The sequence below is a fragment of the Lycorma delicatula genome, chromosome 12 (assembly GCF_047948215.1).
Source record: "Lycorma delicatula isolate Av1 chromosome 12, ASM4794821v1, whole genome shotgun sequence".
NCBI classification, from domain to species: domain Eukaryota; kingdom Metazoa; phylum Arthropoda; class Insecta; order Hemiptera; family Fulgoridae; genus Lycorma; species Lycorma delicatula.
Window position 1 is genome coordinate 48,115,343 of NC_134466.1, and position 19,565 is coordinate 48,134,907.

General features: G+C 27.4%; 1 protein-coding gene across 1 annotated transcript in view; it reads right to left on the bottom strand.

The window, feature by feature from the left end:
* The window catches only part of RasGAP1 (Ras GTPase activating protein 1), a 64,608-nt gene that overhangs the window by 33,366 nt on the left and 11,677 nt on the right, over window positions 1–19,565 (bottom strand). Inside the window, exons 3-7 of the mRNA XM_075379584.1 lie at window positions 11,903–12,095; window positions 7,596–7,820; window positions 4,173–4,357; window positions 2,208–2,385; window positions 1,002–1,150 (exon numbers count right to left, since the gene is read on the bottom strand). Of these exons, the coding sequence (XP_075235699.1) occupies window positions 1,002–1,150; window positions 2,208–2,385; window positions 4,173–4,357; window positions 7,596–7,820; window positions 11,903–12,095 (930 nt within the window). The remainder of the gene's footprint in view (window positions 1–1,001; window positions 1,151–2,207; window positions 2,386–4,172; window positions 4,358–7,595; window positions 7,821–11,902; window positions 12,096–19,565) is intronic.

Here is a 19,565-nt window from a genome sequence, read left to right on the forward strand (position 1 = left end):
ACACATATAAATGGATAAATACAGTAATAATTTCACAAAACGTAACGTTCATGTTGTAAGTTATTTCTTCTGGGTGTGAAGCGAGTGTTTTTGTTCTTGATTTTCTTGTTTAAATCTGTGGTATCTTCTGGCATAAGGCCAATTGCCTTAAAATCCTCTCTTATTTATCAGATCCATCTGCATCCTGTCTTGGTGTTTTTTGAATAGAGATTGTACTGTACTAGCTGTTACAGAAGTCTTGAATCTCCATGATATGTCAATAGAATCCTAATCTCCTCTTATTCAAGGTACCAGTGATGGATTCTAACTCTTTGTACACGACTTTCGTCTGACAACTTATCGGACAAATCCACTACTGCCCATCTTTCTACTTTTTATTTATGCAGGTTCATCCAATTCTTCTTTAGATTCTCTGAAGTTTATCTGTTTTTTATTGCTTGTTCAGGTGGAAGAGTTTTTCTGCTGCATAAGTGGCTTCTGGTTTTAAAACTGTGTTGTAGTGTCTTATTTTTGCATTTATTGATAGGCATATTTTATTATAAGTGTGTAACAGGTTAATTTTTCAGATTCAGCTAGTTTGTTTCTTCTTATCTGGATCGAGGATTTTTCATTTGGGTTTTATTATTATTTCTCAGAGGTATTTAAATCGGGTTAATATTTTGGTTTTATAACCCTTTTATATATACTTCTTTTAATCATGTTGGTTTTTGGGGCATAATTTCTATCTTTTCAAATCATAATATATATATATATATATATAAAATGATTTATTCATATGTATAAGACAATTTTATTTCATGATATAGGTTTGAACAATTCATGTTTCTTGATACTGTATTATCAAATTAAGATTATTTTAATGCATACAATATATTGTTCTGTGGCAGATACAATGGCACAGATGAAATTAAAAGCCCAATGTTTTCTTATGTCGAGAAATAGTAAAAATAAAAAAAAAATTGATATGTATGAAAGAGAGATAATAAAACAGATCAACTTACGTCACTTTAGATATTTCCCAAGTAGCAAGAGCTTTAATCATTGGTACAATTTGCCCATGATGCATTAATATCCTGACAAGTGGTTGGGCAGCATCAACTTTACTGGGAATTATTTCACCAAGTAAATAGCAAGCACTAGATGTAACTGGCTGAAAATATAAGCCAAAAATACATTAATAACATAAAAAAAAAAAAACACTTTTAGAATTACTTCCAGATAATAAATTAAAGTATATAGGCCAAATTCTATAACAAAAAGAACTTATCAAATCAGTAGAATAGATTATTAAACAATAAAAAGTTTATTTAATTTTCTTTTAAATCAGTTTTCATTTTCACAAACTTATATCTGATGCTATAAAAATATTTCGAGTTTACACTCAACAAAAAAATTTTAAATTTGGAACTTTTGAATTAAAGCTTTGACCTTCACAATATAAGAAACATTATTCTTTTAAATATAATACATTGCTAATATCTCTCCGATTTTGGCTTCATGAATGTCTGATTAACTAAAGATATCCAGTATTACTTGTAAATTCACACATGATTTAATTTCAAACTTATTGAAACAATTATTAATTAATATTGATAAAAGAATAATTCAAAAAGAAATAATGGAAAGCAACAAACATGTTATCTTGATAATATGACCAATCAAACCAAATTTCAGATCATTTGCACAAAATATCCTTTTCACATGGCTCAAATACAATATCTTTCACTGTTGGAACTCTGACAATTGAAAATTTACAGTAACTGGAAAATGTTAAAAAAAGCATTGGAATTTTAATCCTTTTGATATAAGATGTCACTCAAAATACCTTCAGCCGGTTTACTCCTTTATTACTATAAGCTTATTAATGCATTTCAAGTATATGCTACTGATTTTGTGAATTTCATACAGAATTGTTATTTTCGCATTACTCACATAATTAAGATCTATGGGATCACAAAAGTGAATACAACACTGGTTCCAATAGGATCAATGCCAGCACAGTTAATGACTCTTACATATGATACAGAGATATCACCATCTGAGCTTCACTCATCTGCAAAGTTAATTTTTTGATCCACCGTACAACTTTTTTTTAATTTTTATATTTACTTAAATGCCTAAACAGAATATAGACTTTACAAATAATTTTAAGTCAAAATTAAAATCTTATTCACGCAAGAGTAATACATATTAAAAAAAAAATGTACCTGAACAGCTGGGCTTTGTATTATCAAATCCCTAAGTTGATTATACATTTCACTTGGAAAAACATGGTCAGCGGTATAATGAATTTTTAATCTCAGTGAACCCATATTATTTTCATCAACACCCAAAGCAGAAGGTGATAATTTTGTAGAACAACGTTTTCTAGGCTGAAGAAAATACCTAAAAGAAAAAATAATTATTAATATTTAAATATTAAAAAAAATTCATTTATGAAAAATCAATTTAGATTTTTTGTTTGTACTAGATGAGCCAGTAATTAGAAAACTGCTTGGAATGATCTTTCCTTAAAAGAGCAAACTATTACTAAAAAGAAAAATATTTTCATATCAACCTATGAAGATGACATAAACGAATAAAAGATAATTTTTGAATAAGCAATAAATTTGTCATACTTGTTAAGGCATAATCCTGAAATTTGATAGGAACACTTATTCCCAAAGATTTCACAGCAGTTTTTTCCCTTAACCTCCAATAGACAACAAAGATTTTTACTAAGAATTTAACATAAATACTATTTGCATTTAAGAGAAGAATTGGAAGTCCTAGCAGAATTTTAATGGGTAATCTATAGGAAGTTTCAATGGTTTAAACTATTTTTACGCCAACTTCACAGTTTAATGAAATTTTCTGAAATAATATTTCATAAGGAACAATCAACAGCTATCTCATTCTTTATTTTACAAGCACAAGTACAAACTATCATTATGTAGTATTTCATAAGTATTTTTTTAATATTATTATTATCTTTTATGACCACACAGGATCACTTAGTCAGTCCATTATCCAAGTCTCTTCAATGGGACTGTTTGGCCTTGCAGTCCTCCCAGTACTTTTTCATACATTTCAAACTTTGTGCCCTTTCTAATGTTGAAAATGATCATGTTGCAAGTGTTTCCTTGTGAGTGTGAAGCTAGTGTTTTTGTTCTTGATTTTCTTGTTTAATTTTATCTTATCACAGGTGATAAAATTAAATAAGAAAGGATTTAACGTAATCCACTGACATATTATGGCCTTATTCACTAGCACAAGGCCAATTTCCTTCAGATCCTCTCATTTCTCTGATTCATCTGCATACTGTCTTGTGTGTTTTTCGAGTCAAGATTATAATATACTAGTTGTTTCAGAAGACTTGAATCTTGCATCCTCATGATATGTCCAAAGAATCCTAGTCTCCTCTTCATGGTGGATTGTACACGACTTTGTTGGGTTTTCTAGTCTGCCTTTGATTGTTTGTTTAGGTGGTGGCAGAGTGTTTCTGCTGCATAAGTGGCTTCTCGTTTTAAAACTGCATTTATTGGCATGTTTTATTGTAAGTGTACCAGGTTAATTTTTGAGCTTTAGCTAGTTTTTTCTTCTTATTTGGATCGAGGTTTTTTTCATTTAGGTTGTTTGTTATTATTTCTCCGATGTATTTAAATCAGGTTACTATTTTGATTTTATTATCATTTATGTTTAAGTCATTTAATTGTGTTAGTTTTTGGGGCATAATTTTTGTCTTTTTGAATGATATTTTGCGGCCAATTTTATTTGCAATGTTTTGAAGTTCTAATATCTAATTACCTAGATATTATTAATCTTACCTAATAGATAATTGCTATTAGATACTTATTAGGTAATGATAACTACCTCTTCATTTCTTCTAAAATTTAACGCTAAATCAAATTTTAAGTATTAAAAAGTAACCTTAAAATGATATTAAATGTTTACCATTTAGCATCAAGCTCCAGTAAAACAAGAAAGAAAACATACATCCTCAAAATACAGCTAAAATTACACATTTACATTTCTATTCATATTCACTATTAAAAAAATGACAACATATAAATTAAGAATCATAAAATATCATTAATAAAATTTTAATGAATTGTATTCAATAAAATTAATGAATTCATTAATAGATTTCTTTAAAACAAACCATAATATTTAATACAAAAAACGTTATTTACCAAGCATTGGACGGAGTATGTTGCTGTTGTGATAAAGGAATAGTAACTTCACCTAAAAATACGTTATTACCAGTTGCATCATGATACAAAGTTACGACAATTTGTGACCATTCTGCATCATTGTTTTGATGATTAACTTTGTATCTACTATCACTACCTCGGCCTGAAGGTAAACTAGGAAGTAGCTGTAACAAATAATGGAGATCTTTTTATACAGTGGGTTTTTATATATAAATATCTAACTAATATATAAAATCATAATGGCTGATCTGTTAAGATTTTCTTATTTAAAAAAAATTCAAATAGTTAAGGGTTCAAAAAAAGTTTCAACTTCTATTAACTACATACTTAGAAATTTGTAAATTATTAATTCACTGATCAGAATCACAGGTAAATATATATTTTAGATTTACCAATAAATTTACTTAGGCTTACAACAAGAAATGAATCTATTCCATCTGCTGAAATTAATTGATAACAATTTCAAAGGTAAAACCTCCACAAATAAAATTACATTACTTGTATAATTAAATAAAAATATATCAATCCATATTATATATAAAATAAGATACATAATGAAACAATTACTATCATGAGTCCTTTTTCTTTTCTTTTTTCTGTTTAGCCTTCAGTAATTACCATTCAGATAATACTTCAGAGGAAGAATGCGGATGATATGTATAAGTGTAAATGACGTGTAGTCTTGTACAGTCTCAGTTCCACCATTCCTGAGATGTGTGGTTAATTGAAACCCAACCATCAAAGAACAACGACGGTATTCACGATCGAGTATTCAAATCCATGTAAAAGTAACTGAATACTATGACTTGAACAACGGAACTCTCGACTTCCAAATCAGCTGATTTGGAAAGAACAAATCATGAGTCCTAAATCAAGATAACCACACTCTTACATTTCCACAATGCTTGGAATATCTCGGCCAGTAACATCCTCAAAATTTTATTTTAAAGTTGAACAACCAAACAAGTTGCCCTCTTGCCAAACAAAACAAAAATATTTATTGAAAACAGAAACATAAACAGGCATTATAGAAGACACATAAAAGGTAATTTTCAAAGCACTGGCATACTTGGAAAAAATTAAGTGAAGGGTCATAAGAAACCCAATGAAAAAAGAAAGAAAAATAGAAATGGTGTAAACCATCATTGCATAAAACATATAAGTAATAAGAAAATAACCAATTTCTCATCTCAATCATCAAAAGAGAACAGTAGAATTAAAATAAAGAACTCAAAATTATTTAAAAAACAGAACATTCTAAAAATTGAGTAAAGTGGCAGTGACCTAGATCATCCATAATAACCTGACTCCTATTGATCACAAACAACATTAAATGCATTTTATAATATACTGTGACTTGGGTAAAAACTAAAACAATCAATACAACAACATTTTTACTTTTAATTTTTAAATAAATTATCCATTCCGTATTTTTTTCAGAATTCATCCCGAATCATGTTTCAAAATTTTATAAAAATATTAAAAATAAAACAGAACTCTGTGTGGCCCAACAAATAAATAAATATATATATGACTGACCTACAGAATAAAACTGGAAAAATTATAAAGCTAAAAGACAAAAGCATTAGATTTAAACAAAAGACAGACAAACGACAAAATACAACGAAGAGGGTGTTTACGGATGAAGAAAAGAAAGCAAGATCTGAACGTATGAAGAAATATTAGGCAGCTTGGAAGAGTAAAATACACTTTTTTCAGAAAAGATCTAACTAAAATTCAATTAAGTGGTCCCATGTTGGCCTTAAAAGCATAATAATAATAATAATATATATATAATATTTTTACTAATGTTGAGTTATTGTGGATCAGGGTTCTAAGATAGGTATTCTATGCTATAACCCATTTAATTTAATTATATCTTGGATGGAAACACATCATATTTTTTTTTAAGAAACTGGTTAGTCAAATCTGCCAAACAAAGATCTATGTTATATTACATAATGGTTGAATAGCATAATGTAGGATCCTCTGTCTATTCATCTACAAACAGTAAACTATATGTTCAAGAGTATGTGTGTTGTTTGCAGTATTATTTGTTTTTAGTATCCTTCATTTAATTAGGTTAGTAGGCAAATATTTGAATGATGTCATCAGTGATGGAAGGAAGATCTATGCTGACTACATAGTTGGTCAGCCATTATGTTAACCAACATTTGACTTACTTTTTCTCAAAAATTACAAATTTATACGTAAGTCTTTGTTCAACCACATCCTTCATTATTAAAAATGAGCAGATTCCCCGTTTAAAAGTACAGTGGAATTACAGTTCATGTATTGAAATTATGTTTACAAAATGTTATTCCGTGTAATGTGTGCTAGCTTACCTCATCTTCTAATCTAATAATTTGCATTGTATATCATTAAATTGTAGAATATATGATCAAAAAATACATCAGATTTTTAAATTTCCCAGGCTGTATAAGTGCAATTGTTACAATTTTATTTTGAATTAGTACACTTGTCCCTAACATAAGTTAACATTGGTAGCCATATTGGATGCTTAGTTTATTGTTGGCTGTCAAAAAGGTTGCACATGTTTTGGGATGGTTGGCGATTTTCAACTTGTGGAAAACATGGAATAAAGGATTTGCATTAAATTTTGCTTTAAGAATGGAATAAAGTACAGCACCACCATGGAAATGCTGAATGTTGCTTTTGGCGATTCTACAAGCGTTTACAAGTAGTTCAAATTTTTCCAAGAGGGCTGTGAAGGCATTGAAGATTACGAACACCCTAGACGTCTCAGCACATCAACTGATGATAATGTTGAAAAAGTGAAGAAAATAATTATGGACAATCGCTGAATCAATAAGGATTACTAACTGAAAGTTCTATGTTATTTGTGTAAAGCCATCTGAAGAAAACGCCCGCATCTGTGGTGAAACAATTCATGGCAACTACACCATGATAATGCACCTGTTCACACTTCACTGCTTGTTCGTGAATTTTTGGCTAAAAAGACTGATACGATACCTCAACCTCCGTATTCGCCGGACATCGTCCTGTGTGAATTCTTCCTATTCCCCAAGCTGAAAAGAGCCATGAAAGACAATGTTTTGCCAACAATGAAGATATAAAGACAGATATGCTGAAGAAACTAAACGCCACATTGGAAATTTCATTCCAAAGGTGCTTTAAAGATTAGAAAAAGAGCTGGCACAAATATATTATATCTGAAAAGGAGTACTTTGAAGTGACAAAATCAATACTGATAAATAAATAAAGATTTTTTGTGAAAAACTAAAATTCCACGTATTTTTTAATCAAACTTTTTATCAATAAATATGAAAAAAATCTTAAATTAAATTTGACTGGAAATAATTTTTATTTGAAAAATATATTGTTTAATACACATTTAAATAAAACTTCAATAGAACAAACCTCAAAAACAATTGTTTCATCAAACACAGGTGAATTAGTCTTCTTTCTAACCCTTGTTCGTCTAGTTTCAACTTTACCATTAGTTAATTTAACAGACACTGTAGCAGATGGATCACAGCAACCATTTATTAAAGTCAAATCACTACACTCACTTATATGTACGCACAATCGGTCTGACAATGAATCCATACAATGCTCAAGTTTAACCTCTATATGAACTTTGCCCTATGCAAACAAAAAATAAAATTTTAAGCAAAATATGAATATATTTGTTAAACACACTAAGCTATCATAAATATTTATTTCACTGGGTATTAATATTTTTATTTTTTATTTATTTATTTTTATTTTTTTGTTTGTTTTACCTCCGGGTCCGCATTCAAGCATTTCATTCCGCAGAGGATGAGATGAATGATTTGTAGCGTGTGTGAAAAATGCCATGCCTGACCGGGATTCGAACCCAGGACCTCCGGGTGAAAGGCCGAGACGCTACCACTCGCGCCACGGAGGCCGGCACTGGGTATTAATATTACATTTTTATTTTCACACTCTCATATTTCTTGATTCGTAGGATTTATGGTGAGATATCAATCCTGATGTAATTAAATAAAGAAGGATGTTGTCATCAAGAATTAAAATTTCTTTCAAATTTTCTTCACTTGTTAAATCATTTAGCACGTTATTCCTTAAACTGTTATACATTTTCATAGAAATCCTACAATTAAATATTTACAAATTCAATATTATCAACTAGTAAGTATCTAGAAAGTAATGGAAATACTTATAGAATGCGAACAAATAATAAAAAAATGTGAAGTCAATTAATTCCTTGTTGTATTAGCTCAAATTTGAACCACATTTCTTGATAACAAATATGTTATTGTCGTTTTCCTTAACAATTTAAAATGGCTGAAAAATTATAAATTTCAGTCAGAATTTGAAGTGTAAAAAATGTGAGTATCATTCATACTAGATCAATTAAGTTACTTAGTGACAAAAAAATTACGAAAATTCCAGACACTAACTCACTAAAAGTCAATTGTCTGAGAATCTATTAAAAGTAATATAATAATTACAGAAAATTTATCAGATAAGTTTACGCAACACAGAATGATTACCAAAATGACAGAAAAATATGCCAACCTCCATTATATCAGAAAGCAACCTATTTCTACTTTCCTAATAATAGTATTGCTCTTGTAGCAGCAGTGCTATAAAGATAAAATAAAAAAAAAATTTTAAAAAATATTTGATACATATAAAAAATTATTTTTTAAGAAAGCTTTTATTTAACTAATATTAATATTAACATTAATAAAAAAAGGAAACAAATTAGAAAAACCCTCTAAAAAGTAAAAAATAAGAATTAAATCAAATTGAGAATTTTAAACAAAAAAATATAATATATTAACAAATATAAAAATGCACTGAAAAGTAAAAAATAAATTATATAAATATCTAATAAAAAATAAATAAATTTAATAATTATTAAATTTTTAAATTAAGAGTAATGAAAATATTTAGTTAAATAAAAGTGTGGCACAGTTTTTATAATTTATTTAAAACAACACAACATTTACTTTTACAACAATTAATCTTCATTTTCATTTTCAATAATGACGCGAGGAGGCGGAAAGGTCTGCTGGAACCTCTCCAGTTGAGACTGACTAGCTACAAGTAACAATCTGGGAAAATGCCCCCACTCGCTTTCTTTATACGTGTTCTCACATAGTTGAAGTTCATCTTCAAATTCTGCTTGTAATCTAAGCCAAATTGAACACACTCTTTCCACTGAAAGTTTCATTTAAATTAATTATGAATTTTTATTTAATGAATTTATAATTACAATTACAATAATTAATCATTTTTCATATTACCATCAAAATGTAATAACTTTGTGCAAGATTTCTAAATTTAATTTTTATTTTTAATCTTATTAACCCTTAAAGGTCATTTTGGTGCAAATTTGAACCACCAAAGAATTAAAATTTGAGTTATTTTATTACATATAAATAATAAAATATATACATATACTAAACAACCTCATTAAACAAAAAAATATATTTTAAAATATGGCAAATGTCTATAAAAAGATTCGAAAAGATTGTTATAAAAACTGTGCCACGCTTTAGTTAACTAAATATTATCATTACTTTTAATTTTAAAATTTAATAATTATTACATTTATATATTTTTTATTTATTAGATATTTATATAATTTATTTTCTTAATTTTCAGTGCATTTTTATATTTGTTAATATATTATATTTTTTTGTTTAAAATTCTAAATTTGATTTAATTCTTATTTTTTACTTTTTAGAGGAGTTTTCTATTTGTTTCCTTTTTTTTATTAATGTTAATATTAATATTAGTTAAATAAAAGCTTTTTTAAAAAATAATTTTTTATATGTAATCAAATATATTTTTGTAATTTGTTTTGTATTTTTTACTTTTTAGTCTTAATGAGCAATAAACTTTTTACATTCAAAAAAATACTCTTAATAATATTTATATCTGAATATTATTGTTTGTTCAAGTTTGTTTGTTTATTAAGACTAAAAAGTAAAAATATTTAATTTTACACATTGAAGTTACATACGAGTACAAAATTTCAATCATTTTCGTATGATAGTTCATGAGAAATGAAAATTTTCTACTAAATGCATAAATTTAGCTTAGTGGTAGCGCGTGGGGGTGGGTCATATCAAATTCCGACGCTGTAGTGCTGTATTGTGATTAAAGTTACATACGTGTACCATATTTCATTGATTTTCATACAATAGATCAAAAGATATAGCAGTTGCAAAATTTGATTATACCTAGAGCGAGTTAAATAAAAGCTTTGTTTATTAAGACTAAAAAAAAATAAAAATATTTATTTTTACACATTGAAGTTACATACATGTATCAAATTTCATTGATTTTCATACAATAGTTGATGAGAAATAAAAATTTTAAGCAACATGCATGAATTTGGCGTAGGGGTAACACGTGGGGTAGATGGGGGTGGGTCATATCCAAATTCTAACACCATAGTACTGTATTGTCATCGAAGTTACATACGGGTACCAAATTTCATAGATTTTTATATGATAGGTCAAAAGATATAGCAGTTGCAAGATTTGATTGTAACTAATGCAAGTTAAATAAAAGCTTATAAAAAATAGCAACTGGCCAAAATTTTTGATATTGGATATTTAGATTGACATCTATTATCCTGATATGAACATAAATTCTTTAAAAATGGTTCAAAACTTTTCTATAAATTGGGCACTGATAGCACTAAATTTTGGATAAAATTAATCAACGGAGCAGGATAGTTTTTACCATTTTAATTGTTTTGTACGATGGTTATAGAAAATTGAGCTTTAGTTTGAAGAAAGTACTTATAAAGTAGTCTAAAATACTAAATTTTTAAGTTCATTGTTTTTAGGAGTAGTAGGGAATATTCAACATAATTTCTAAAACGATTTTACCTTATATTTCAGTTTTTTGATCAGCTGACCAAAAAAGTTGAAAATTTCCATCAAATATTTGGCTATAAATATATATCCCAGCTTTGCCTGATTTGAAACCTCCATCGATCAAGGGAACATCATGGTACCCACATTTTTTTTTTTTATAATAAACTATAAATTTTAGTCTTGTTGAATAACATTGCACCAGGCCAAATTATTGAAGTAAATAATTACGTCAATAATTTTAAGACTCCCAAAAACAAGGAGGGGGGAGTATAATGGGACCAATATATAAAATATCAATTTTTTTTTTAATTTTAATTTTCAATACTGAACATCTAGCTGTACCTAATATTAATATAAACAACATGAAACATTTTTTTAAAACAGGGATCCTATGAAACCCCCTTAGGAATATTTTAAATATTTTCTTTATAATTTCTGTTACTTTATTTGTTATTCAAATTGTGGCCATTACTAAAATTGTAATTTGAGATAGCTGTCAACTAAAGGAGTCGAATGGAACACAATTTTTTTTAAATAAAATTCTATTTTTTAATGGAGCATAATTTTTATGATAAAAATATCATTTGAACAAGGGAGTCATCAATTAGACCTAAATTTTTTAACTGAAGATTCTGATCATTTTCCCAACTGTAGATTAAATATAACATAATTAAATCATTAATAAAAATCAATAATTAATAATTAAATCATTTAATAAAAATTCTACTGTATATTTGAAAAAAAATCTGGGTTAAGGGCAAAACAATGAAAGTTATGTTGCGTTAATTTTTTCTTTAGAATTATAATTAAATTATAAATTGCTGTACATTATACATTAATTACCTGAACTTCAGTATCAGCATTTACAGGCCGAATCTGAAACCAATGATCTTTGTTATGATATAATTGTAAATCTTCTCTTTTAATTGCAACTTTACCGATGACACGATCTGTTTTATCATGATCATAAACGTACACACTTAAATAACGAAATCTACGTGGTACACTAAACTGGAATTCTTCACCAAAAAATGGGCTATAACAAAAACAAATAAAATATTTTCACAAAACCAAAAAAGGAATTTATAAAACTAAAATTATATATTAATAATTACAATCTGCATAAGAACAATAGTGCGGTACACAAACCAAATCGGTGATATAACATAATGTTGCAATTCCCAATGTTAAAAAAACAACATTATCTTAAATCTTATTGTATTTCATAACTGGTATCTTTATCTATCAGATAAAGACTCAATAATGTAATAACACTCATGGCAATCTATGTTGTAACATGATTTCTTATACTGAATCTATTGTAAATAAGAGTTTACATTCCACATAAATCACTCTTTATTTATTAACATATGGCACATAAATAAGCCAGTAACTCACAAACTTAATAATGGAAATATTAAGATAGGGTATAAATATTAAGATAAGGTCACATCCTTTTGTATCAACATTGAATCAAATTAATTAAATAGATCACTTTTCTTATTAGAAATATCTTACTATATCAAGATAACTTAAGATGTGAAAAACTATGAACATAAATAAACAAAATACATCACACGTTAAATTTTACACATAAATTTGTTTAATAGATTAAATTAAACATAATTAAAACAATCGAACAATTAAATATGTTAATTTTCACTACTATAAAAATAGATCTCTTATTCCGATTAGTACATAATAATAAATTATATAGATCATTTCAGGAATAATTAGACGTGTTGCTTCACAGATAAAAAAGGAAGTGCCCTAGCATTTAACTAGTTGGTTCAAGGAACCTAAACCGAACTGTTGTGTTGAGTTATATGAAAATAGTTTTGATGTCTGTTTTTATAGAAGTGAGACTATTCTTTTTTTCAAGGATTGCACATTTATAAATATAGATACAAGGATAAGTTAATGTGTTTAATTTTCTAAATATTGATCTATGCGATTCACACTTATTAGTACCAAACTCATTAGCCCATCTGTCCGCCTATTTTAGTATGTTGAAAATTCGGTGTTGAAAAAGGGAACCTCAAAAAGTAATGTTATACTTCAAATGAAAATATTTGTGTAATGATAAATTACTAATAATATTGAAAAACTTATCATTTTATTAAGCACTTAGTACGGTTTGTTTTGTTACAAACAAAATAAATTCAAACATCCCAATAGAATGTCAACTAATAAAACACCTAAATTTCGCTTTATATATAAAAAAAAAACAAAAAATAGTAGACAAAACACATTTTCAACATATAAAGAAAACCAAAGACAGACAGTCTTGATCATAATACTTCAAACCACACACACCTAACCTCACATACAGTATGTGCTTTTAGAACTATACTCTGCAAACTTCTCATCTCACCCACATCATTTCAAAACTAAATAGAAAACTCATTACTATAAAATATCTAAAAAAACAAATGGATTTAACAGCACACTTTGATATCAAAATAATAAAAACTAAAAATATATCATATTAACAAACTTAAAAAGAATTTTAGAAAAAGAATTAAAAACATTAAAAATCATTATTATACAAAGATCACAATGCTCCTAACATACATAAAATCAACTCCTTCGACTGTACAATGTTCTAATCGATCAAACAAGCCACATCTAGTTTTTTAACGATTGAAAAAAAATTTATATTAAACATACTATATTACAATATAATAAATACATACTTTATAAAAAAATATTTTTTTTGTTTTACTACTGAAGGTCTTTTTTGAATAGGCATTTTATTTAAAACGAACACATTAAACAAATTTTTAATCTATTTACAAACATAAAACAGACTAAAATAATTAATATTGTTATATTACCAATAAAAAAAAATAAACTACAACCTTGATTACTATTATTAAATTGTTGTGTGATGTTACTCCAAACAAGAGAAAGCAAACCGTTTATGCGATTGGAATCTAAATCATTACATGGAAGATATCTAAAAATATGATCCATTTTATTTTGTAACATAACATGTAGATTAGATCTACATATAACTACAAAGCAAAGTATACTTTTTTGAAAGAACACAAATGGCTGTATCCATTTTCTGTTTCTACCATAATATTTCAATATCAATCAGACGGTTTAAGAATTTAATAATGATGAAATAATAAAATTAATTTAACAGGAAAACACATTTAAAATACCTTAAACCAGAATTTATCATCAAAATAATACCTTAAACAGAAAAATGATTTATGACAATGCAACTGTTTAACTTTTCTATGAAACTTAGCTAAGAAATCTGCACAGTATGATTTGAAGCAGGTTTAATCATAATAAAATACATATCTTTCTTATCATATTTCAATAAATAAACCAAGTATTATATGCAAAAGCTTTTGTTTTCATTAGTTAACAAGTCATAACTTATTATAATTTCACTACTATATAAATAAATAATTTATTTTCTATTTATTCCCAGTAACTGAAAACTACGGAACAAATCATTACAAAATTTCAACTGAAGCTTTCTTATAGACCCTGAAGATTTACCATAATTCAAACCAAACCATCTCCCTACTATATAATTCATAAGTAAAAAAATCTGATGTGGACATCACATGACTTCCTTATACTATTAAATTACATATACACATTTTTAAAAAAAATGAAAGTACATAAATTATCAGTTAAAAAGATGATAAATAAAAAGAGGAAGAAAACGTTAAGACCAAGGAAAGAATAAAAAGATTAAGAGAGGGTGATAAATACAAAGAGAGAGAAAATCTGAAAACTAGAGAACGTGTACACGAATTAAGATAAGAAGAATTTATCAAACCAAAGAGCGATTAAATGATTGGCAACAAAAAAAAAACAATAAACAAAACGTTGATCAACTCCAACTTATAGAGAATATTATTCAACAATATCAGAGGAGACATGAACTAAAAGATAAGAATTTTTTGTAATTTATTAAAGATCAGGCATGAATGCCTCATTGTATAAGTTTTTCTTGTGAGGGTCTATTTTTCAGCCACTTTGTAGTTAACTTTAATGTAGGTAAAATTAAACAGAAATTCCAGAATAATTAAATAAAATTAAACTAGAAAACCAAAAATAATATGATTCTAAATTATAATTTTCAATTAATATTAAATAATCAGATGTTTCATCAAATCTACTACATATACACATATGTAATAATGTCTATTAAATTACATATACACATTTTTTAAAAGTACATAAAATTTTATTTCACTAATAACTTTTGATTTTTTTTGTTATTATTGAATAATTATTTATTGTAAATTTATTTTTACTTTCGTGGGTTAATAATAAATTATTAATAAATCAATATATTTAATTTAAAAAAAAAGTTAAATAAAAAAGGAGATGTCTGATTTGAACCTATGTGCCTTCCTCTCATACATCCAAATAATTCATTAATTAAAATTTCACTTGATTATAACTCTGGAACCAATAAAAATAAGTACCCCTTATATATCATTAAAAAGCTCTCAATGAGGGCTTATTACTGCAGTTAAGAAAAAGTCCAAAATCCAATTTTTTTGGATTTTGGGCTTTTTGGACACTTTTGGTTCAGTTGATTCAATCAAAAAGGGAGGTATACAACTAGATGTTACAATAGTCCTAAATAAAAAATTTCAACATATTACTACTATTAATCGTTTTTGAGTTATCCGACATATGTACATACACACATAGAGACATCACGCCAAAACTAGTCAAAATGGAATCAGGGATGATCAAAAAAGATATTTTCCGTTGAAATCTGAAAACCGAAATTTTTCACGATCATAATACTTCTTTTACTTCGTACAAGAAGTAAAAAACCTTAAATAAATAACAAAGAACTTTTTTTATTAATGTCGTTTTATTTTAATGTCGTTATCTATATCAATCTGCATAAAAGTTTTAGAAAGAGGAAGAAATAATGTTTATTTTTTTTGTTGAGATGACAGAACTCATCAGCTTTGGTCATTTAGCCCAGTGGAATTTTGTTGTGTAAGAAAAATGCCATTCCTGACCTCAAGATTTGAACCTGGGACCTCCGTATGAAAGGCTGAGAAACTACTACTCTGCCACAGATATCAGCTTTCTTTATTTTATTTATTATTATTAATTGCAATAAAAAACATTTATTAAAATAAAACCGCTGGAATCTCAACTCATATCTCGGTAAAATAAATAATTAGCAATGATAAAAAATCATGCTTTTTCATGAATTTCTCTTTTGCTAAATTTACATACAGGAAATACATGTTTTCCTTTTCCTTTTTATTAGAGGATGTGGTATATAGGAAAAAATATGCAGAATTATCTTCTACAATATCAGTTAATTATATCACTAATTCATTTTTTAACCTACTTCATAAAAGGAGATGGTTATCAAACTCATATGTTTTTGTTTTTATTTTATGTTCAAGCCTTATTTTACTACATCAATTGAAATAATACTGATTATTTTTTAAATTAAGTATTTTCACAAAAAAAGTTTAGGAAATCTAGCCAGAATACTAGAGTTAACAATAAATAATATACATTCTCACATTCCATAGATCCTTAAAATCCATTTTTTGGTAGCAAAAATAAATTACAGTTGCTATTAACCTGGTGACAAATTCTGTAATTCAAAATTTGAAGAACTGAAAAAGTATTATATCTTGTTTTAAGAACTTTTTTAAGTTGGTATTATCACTCTTATTATATTTGAATGGTTTATTTTATTAAATCACCAAATAAAAATAATTACAAGGCATTTCTCTTACTCTCTCTGTACATGAATGCAGGCACACACACACACACACACACACACACACACACACACACAGAGTGATTCCAAAAGAAAGGAAATTGATTCTACAGCTTGATACAAGGGAAAAAGCTCATAAAAACATATGTTCAAGTTATGGCTGACAAAAAAATTGATGTACACCATCGGTAAATTAGATCATCAGACCTTACTCCTTTAGATTACTGTTTATGAGGATGGATGAAATGTGAGGGTATACAAGCAAAAAGTAGACACATGTGATGAACTGATCACTCGCATTCTCCAAGCTGCTCTCCTCACCAAGGAACTTGAAGATATCATTAGGTTGGCGACAGAAAATGTAAAAAAATGAGTTGAAAACTGCATCGGTGTCAATGATGAAATTTTTGAACATCTATTGTAAATTAATACAGTATAAACTACAGTTTATTTTTTTAAAAGTATTTTAATTTTTCAAAGGTTTAAATTTACTGTAATAAAAACAACTGTTTTTAATTTTTACAAATTCATAATATTTTGTTGTTAAGTTTTGTTTTTAATAATAAAAGTTGTTTTTTTTTTCATAGACTTTATTACATGAATTTTCTCAGAATTAAATCCCTACAATGTTTTAATAATAAAATTATTCATTTATTAGTCATTTAACACAGTTATTATACTTCAAACATAAAAAACCGTGTTTTCGTCACTGGATTTTGTTTATGTTGAATATCATGAAAACTATGGGAGATAAGAGTTCTGAGGCCTGTTTTATTTGATTTTTCAGGTCAATAACACACAAAACCATGAAGTTTACTCCTTTTAAAGTGCCTTAAAAATTTTAGTATGACCTCATTTTAGTAAGGGAAACTGAAATCCAGACAAAAATTTCCAGTAGCCGTAACTCAATAACTGTTTTCAGGCATATGTTTGTATGAATTGTTTCCTTATCTCAAGCTACAGAATCAGTTCCCAAATTATTTCCTTTTCCTCCTGAATCGCTCTGTATATATACTGGTTTCGTAAGAAAGTAATTTTGGTTTTATAGTGTGAAATAAAACAATTCTTTTTATACAAAGAATGAACATTAATCAATTATATATTTTCCATTTTGTCACATAACATTTTACAATTTTTCTGGCATATTATGATGGCATACTCATAAAACTTCTGGTCCTTGTCACCAAAAATCTTAAGAAAATGTAATTTCAGGTCATCATCATTAATGAAAGTTTTACTAATCAAAGAGTTTTGCAAACTTCAAAATAAATAATAATCTGATGGTGCAAGATCAGAGCTATATGGGGATGAGACATCACTTTCATGCCAAGTTCCAACAATTACCAAAGATGTATGAGGCCTTGCATTGTCTTCGTGGAAAACAATTCCTTTGCGATTTGCCAAATCTAGCCGTTCTTTTTTGATTCGTTCCTCTAGTTCCAGTAATTGTTCACATTAAACATCCGAATTGACTGTTTGGTTCCTTGGAAACAGCTCAAATTACAAAAAATCTTTGTAATACCACCAAACTGACAGCATATATTTTATTGACACTATTCAGCTTTCAATTAGCTTGTGTTGGTCGATCATGATTGAACCATAATTGTTTTCGATTAATGTTATTACAGATGATCCATTTTTCATCACCGACAATTTGTTTCAAAAAGAGTCGACTTCACTGCATTTGAGAAGCATATCATGCAAATATTGATTCGTTGTGTTAAATAAACCTCTTTCAATTCATACGGAACATAAATAGTGAACTTCTTAAAGAGTCCAAGTCAATTGATGTGATTTTTTATTGTTTGTGCGATATATTTAATCTCTCACAGTTATATGATGATTCGATCCAATTATGACTTTGGTTTGGTCTTCTCAACTTCAGTAAATTGACCAGAACGTTGGCCATCTTAGAGAGAAAAATTTACAGAATGCAATTTTTTAAACAGATTCTGAACGTGTGTTCTGTTACGCAATCAACACCATAAACCTCATATATTTATTTGTGAGCCTCACCAGCTTTCTTGCTTTTATGGAAATAAACAAGTTAAAATGTTGAAATTTTTTTGCAATCCAAGTTGGTAAAATTTACCAACTAACAAGTGCAATTAACTTGCACAATCTGCATCTAAATATGTTAAAAGTGACAGCTATTAAATCTCAAAAGAAAAAATCATAACACTGAAAGAAGTCCTTAAAAAAGCAAAAAGCTATCTTTATGAAAACCAAAATTACTTTTTTGCCTTCTTTTATTTTTCTTTTTTCAATGAACTTTCACTCCGTTATTATAATCATTACTTCTGCCTTTATTTACTTTTCTTGAAATTTACACTTGAATGATTCTTACAGATAATCTTCTACTTTATTGGGAAGTTGGTCAAAATAGTGGTCAAATTATAATTCAAATAAATTATTCATCTAAATAAATAAATTATTTATTCAAACCCTATGAACTTAATCAGTTTTTTTTTTTTAATGGAAGGTTGTGTATTTACTGAACTTCAATAACATTTCAGATACAATTTTTCTGAACAAGACAATAACTCTGAGAGTAGTGTGACTTAAAATGAGATGTCAATTTTACAGCATCATTTTCTATTTTTAGTAGCCAACTTCATCACATAACATAGGAAATAACAAAAGTAAAATGTAGACTACCCTACAAAAATCCTCAGCCAAATCGTGCATTGAACCATGTTAAATGTTTAAGGAAAAAACTGGGTAGGAAATATTTAAATCAAATCACTGTTCAGATAAGGTGGCTAA